Source organism: Gavialis gangeticus, unplaced genomic scaffold (assembly GCF_001723915.1).
Source record: "Gavialis gangeticus isolate Ggan-Ray unplaced genomic scaffold, GavGan_comp1, whole genome shotgun sequence".
NCBI classification, from domain to species: domain Eukaryota; kingdom Metazoa; phylum Chordata; order Crocodylia; family Gavialidae; genus Gavialis; species Gavialis gangeticus.
In genome coordinates this window covers 54,578,397-54,583,474 of record NW_017728994.1, presented here as the reverse complement: position 1 = coordinate 54,583,474, position 5,078 = coordinate 54,578,397, and the positions used below count along the sequence as shown (strand labels likewise).

The following is a 5,078-nucleotide window of genomic DNA, read 5'->3' as shown; positions in this document are numbered from 1 at the left end:
TCTTAGGCTTCCTTCTGCCTGTTACCAGAAGTCAAGAATTTATTCCTGTGCTCAAAACAGTCTACACTGATTATCCCAAGAATAGTCTAGGACTAAAAGTAACTTAAATAAAACAATTTTATTTAAAAATCAAAATCAAACTTGGGCAGAATTTGCTTTGGTATCCATACCTTCCCCCAGAATTGTACTCTAAATTCTAAACAAAAACAAAATTGTTTCCAGCCTTCATGGTTGCAAAGAAAAGCTTGAAAATTATATATTCAGTGTAACTGAGGAAGTGATATTTCCTGAGTTTGTAGGCAGCCTAAAGCAGTCATACTGACAGGTGAGAACGGCATCCTTCAACTTGTGGACAGTTTTCTTCAAAACCTTCAGATGAACTCCTGTGGCATAAAAAAACAGAAATTTTGTGGCCAGCATAATGTTTATCTAAGGATACCAAAGGATTGCTATTCGTGTTCACAGAATCTAAAGGTTTAGCTGCAGAATTTAGGTCTGGCTTGCTGCAGACTGCAGAGAAAAGTAAATGTCTTCTTGTAAACACTGTACCTACTCTGATATAACCTTAGCAGAGACTGAAAGTTATCTATAAAGCCAGCCACTTCAAGTTGTCTTATTCCAGCAACTGGAATATTCAGCAATTTATAATTATATTTTTCTACTGATAGATATCTTTTGGGTGGAGTTCTGTAAGGATTGATATGAGTGCAGCCAAAAGAGACCCTCTTCCAATTATTCCCTTTGGATTGTCAGCATTTGCTGCATCTCTCTTTGCCTTGGGACTGGCATTAGGAACAACTATAGCAGTTGGTATGTTGTTTATTATCCAGGTGAGTTTGACTGCATTTTGTAATACACAACTAAATGCTGTGAGAAGTACTTGGGTCCCTAATGGTCTAAAGCAGGGGGAGGCAGTTATTTCAGGCAGAGGGCCACTTACTGAGTTTTGGCAAGCCATTGAGGGCTGCATAACAGGCAGCCAGGGGCAGATAAATATTAATTTTCTAAATTGTTTAGGGGCCCTGCGGGCCAGATAGAATGGCCTGGAGGGCTGCATTTTGCCCACCCCTGGTCTAAAGTGATGGAAGAGGAGGATCAGTATTCAGGATTAAGATGGAAGCAATTGCTCAGAAATTCTGTTTTCCTGTAACTCTTTTCAGATTTTTGTCTTGCATTCTTATTTCTCTGTTATTTTTACTCTTTCTCTTGTTGAAAAATGTAGGGAATGCAGTTAGCAGATATAGGAGTTAGGACTCCTGGGTTCTCTTTCAAGAAACAGAGATCACTTAATCTCTCTGTGTCTTCATGTATCCATATTTAAAATAATAATAATGGTTGTTCTGGTGACTAATAAAGTGGGAGGAAGGGGTTTCTTTGATCAACTGGTCAGAGATCTTAAGAAGGAGGTAATGACAGAAGTGCATAAACTCATATCATGTGTTACAGTTCAAACCTAAAATGGATGTTTTAAAAAAGAAATGAAATTAGAATATTAGCACGCAGAGTTTTGACCTTCTAATATGTTACATATATTATGTAAAGATACTTGTAACTTTTATGTTTTCATGTAGCATTGGAATAATTATGCCAAGTTGAATGGTTTCTGTGAAGTTGATGTACTTTCTGTTTATGGACAATAATAATTTTATCAACTTCTTCTATTTTTAAAGATGAAAGTCATTCTGAGGAATAAAACTTCAATCGAATCCTGGATTGAGGAGAAGGTAGGCATTGATTCTACGGTATGTTCTTTTATAATACTTGCTCTCTGGATATATCTGTTTCTGTGCCTCTCCGATTTTAAACCTAAAGTGTCATTTCAGTTGGTCTATAATTGCCCCCTGTAGGACTCTGGAAGGTATTTTAATAGAAGCAAACCCTGTAAGAAAATCTTACCTTCTTTATTTGGGGCAGAGGAGATGAACCTAAAGAGTCAATATTTTCCTTTTTGACAACTTTGTTACCTGTCCATAAGATGTAGCTTTCTATCTAATGTTGACCTTTCTCAGTTATCTGTGTATCCAAGTGTATCTTTTTTGGCAAAAAACAGTAATGTTCTGGTAACTACCCATTTTGATCTCGTATATTCCTCATCGCCAGGGATCCATGTTTTCCGTTTTCCACAGAAAAACAGAGAAACCGGTGGATTTTCCCCTTTGCCGGAGGAAAACGCAGATTTCTCATTTTACTGGAGAAACCCGGACAGTTTGCAGTTTTACAAAGAGCTCCCTGCAGGCTGGCAGAGTTCCAGCCTGCAAGGGGCTGGGGGGAGCGGGAGGAGGGAGGCCAGGCAGGGGTTGCCGTGTGTATGTATGTTACATGGCCGCCAAGCACCCTGGAGAGCAGCTCCTGTACATAAGGTGGTGGGGTAGGGGGGGCAGGGATTTTTAATGTGGGAGGGAGAGAGTTGGCAGGGTTAGGGCTGCTGCCAGCTAATGTGGGGCTTGGGGCCCAGGGCTGCAATGTGCCACCGCGGGGCCCTGGCAGGGAGCAGGGTGGGGCCATGGATGGCTCATCCAGGGGAAGAGGGGCGGGGCCGGCTCCCTGCTGCTGTGCCCATTCCCAGGAGGGCAGAGGGGACCTGTGGCCCCCCCCAGATCTGTGCGCCGGGCTGTGGGCTTGAGCTTACTGCCCTGCTGCCCTTCCTGGGGGCCTCCACATCCCAGCATGCGCAACCCAGCACTGCAGGGCAGAGTGGGGCTGTGCAGAAAAGCTCCTTGCTGCTGTGAGCTCCACACTGCCCTGGCAAGGCATCCCCTGCTTGCGCAGCAGCAGCAGAGGTGGCAGGGCGGGGTTGTGCCCCTTGCAGCTGCTGCAGCAGAGCTCACAGTAGCAAGGAGATCTTTGTGCGGCCCCATTGTGCCCTGTAGGCTGTCGCACCTGCCAGTGAGGGGCCTTTCATTTTGATCACAGATTCTGGGGGTTTTATCAGAGAATTTGCAATTTTTTATTGGGGAAAACCAGGATTTCTGCTCCTGGTCTTTGCCCTTTTTTCCATAACTACTTGAGAAAGAAAAGCCCTCCCTAAACTTAACCCATCTGTCTGTTATCTTCTTTAAATCCCTCTTAGAGACATGCTTCTTGTTTCACATAACTAAAGAATCAGCCAACAGCACCAAGGATAAAAGGCAGCAAGTAATGCCCAATATTTATATTATTCAGTGAAAGGTGTTCAGAGACTCCAGTTTGTAGACATACCTGAGCTGCATGAACTTTTGATTGTTATCTTTGTCTTCTGTCCTGTTCTTTATTGCAATTACTTTTATAAGTTTTGTCTTAGATTGGACTGCTAGGACAAGGGCTGTGAATCTGTACAGTATCTAGTATCATGAAGAGCTCTGTGTTTACAGTCTAGCACAATTGAATCTTATTCCTAAAATGGGTCTTGAATCACTACCTTAATGAATATAGAAAATTAGACTCCAAGAATAGTTACTCTCTAGTAATATGAGAATACTAAGATAATGAAAGACTTCCTGGTGCAATTGTAGATTACTAATACAATTTCCCTCTTGAAAATTGAACATAATGGATACTAAAGAAATCCTTGTATTTAAACAAGTTGCTATGTGTAACATTTTATTCTTCTGTGAGTGCACCACTAGATGTCAGTATTGCTTAAAGAAGTAAAAGTTTGTTGCACTAGGCAACAAAATTGAAATGTATGTGATAATTGACATTATTGTAGATATTAAACTATGTTTATGTTTCGTTAAGGCTGTGATATTCTTGGAAGGTCTGAGGACTTCAGGTAACTGAACGCCTTGTGGCAGACTTTGAGAAATAGTTAGGCATCAGCTTTTTTTAAACCACAGGAACTTAGAATGTGACATGGCATGATCTCTGGTCTACCTAGCTGACACTGTCTGTAAGCAGCAGCTGAGTAAAGCTGTGTTAGCTGCAGCATCTACCGCATCCAGTTTAGTAATGTTTTCTAAACTAAGGATGCTGTAGCAGTATTTTTCTACTCAAGCGTGTGTGCTTGGTTATGTGGGCTTTGGTACTCCAGCTCAACCCTACACTGTCCAACTGTTTCCCGTTAAATCCCACTGTGAATTGATTTTTATGTCAAATGTGTATTTATTCTGCACAGGCCAAAGACAGAATCCAGTATTACCATACAGGTGAAATCTTCATTTTTCCTTATGACATGGGAAGTAAATGGAAGAACATCAAGCAAGTGTTTACATGGTCTGGGATTCCTGAGGGAAATGGCCTGGAATGGCCTGTAAAAGAAGGCTGTCACCAGTACAGTTTGACTGTAAGTGTTCTGCTTTGATGCCTAAGTATTTCCACCACTTGCACAAAAGGTTATTTTGTTTTCCAGTCATTCACCGGATTTTTAAATAACCACAAGTGAAATAAGAGCATTCAATAGAACAGATAGATTGGAAGTAAAACTCTTTTAAAATCTTCCTGTTACTAATAGTTTTAGAATTTTTTTTTTGTATAGAGGGCTATAGAAATGTCTGTTTCTTTGCATTTGATCTAACTGTTGCTATTTTGTGTGGACAAGTCCTATTTCAGTTTTTCAGTTAAACTAATTCTGCAGAGAAACTGAATGAGAGGCTTGTGTGTTTCTCTTTCTCACCCCAAATTCTTTCCCAGCATAGTTAGGGCATTAGTTTTAGTTGGCTTAGTGAAGTTTACCTATTTAATGTAAATGTACAAATTATTCTTGAAATCCATTCATATTTGTTCGGTGGTCAGTTGACCTGTTTTGTACAGAAATTAAATGAATAAGGTAATAAGGAGTCTAATCTAAAAAATGTATTGGAACTTTTAAAATACCTTTTCTTACAAACTACTTCACGTATAGGATTTTTAAAATATTGTGCTTTTCCTTATATACCTTTTATCGAATTTTAAATATGCTGTAAAAAAACCCAAAACTGAATTTTGGGTGCAGAATGCTTTACCAGTCATTACGTTGCCCTTCAGCATACTTGCCTGAATCTCAAGTTAACAAGTATTTGCTTTGTAATTTGATGAAGGAAGCATGTCTTCCTTCCTTATATTCTCTTATTATGTAATTTTAAAAGTCTCATTTATATAAGGCGATATTTACCAATAATCTG

General features: G+C 40.0%; 1 protein-coding gene across 1 annotated transcript in view; it reads left to right on the top strand.

The window, feature by feature from the left end:
* ZDHHC6 (zinc finger DHHC-type containing 6) overlaps positions 1-5,078 on the top strand; it is a 24,931-nt gene that overhangs the window by 9,458 nt on the left and 10,395 nt on the right. Inside the window, exons 4-6 of the mRNA XM_019502804.1 lie at positions 669-830; positions 1,671-1,724; positions 4,094-4,261. Of these exons, the coding sequence (XP_019358349.1) occupies positions 669-830; positions 1,671-1,724; positions 4,094-4,261 (384 nt within the window). The remainder of the gene's footprint in view (positions 1-668; positions 831-1,670; positions 1,725-4,093; positions 4,262-5,078) is intronic.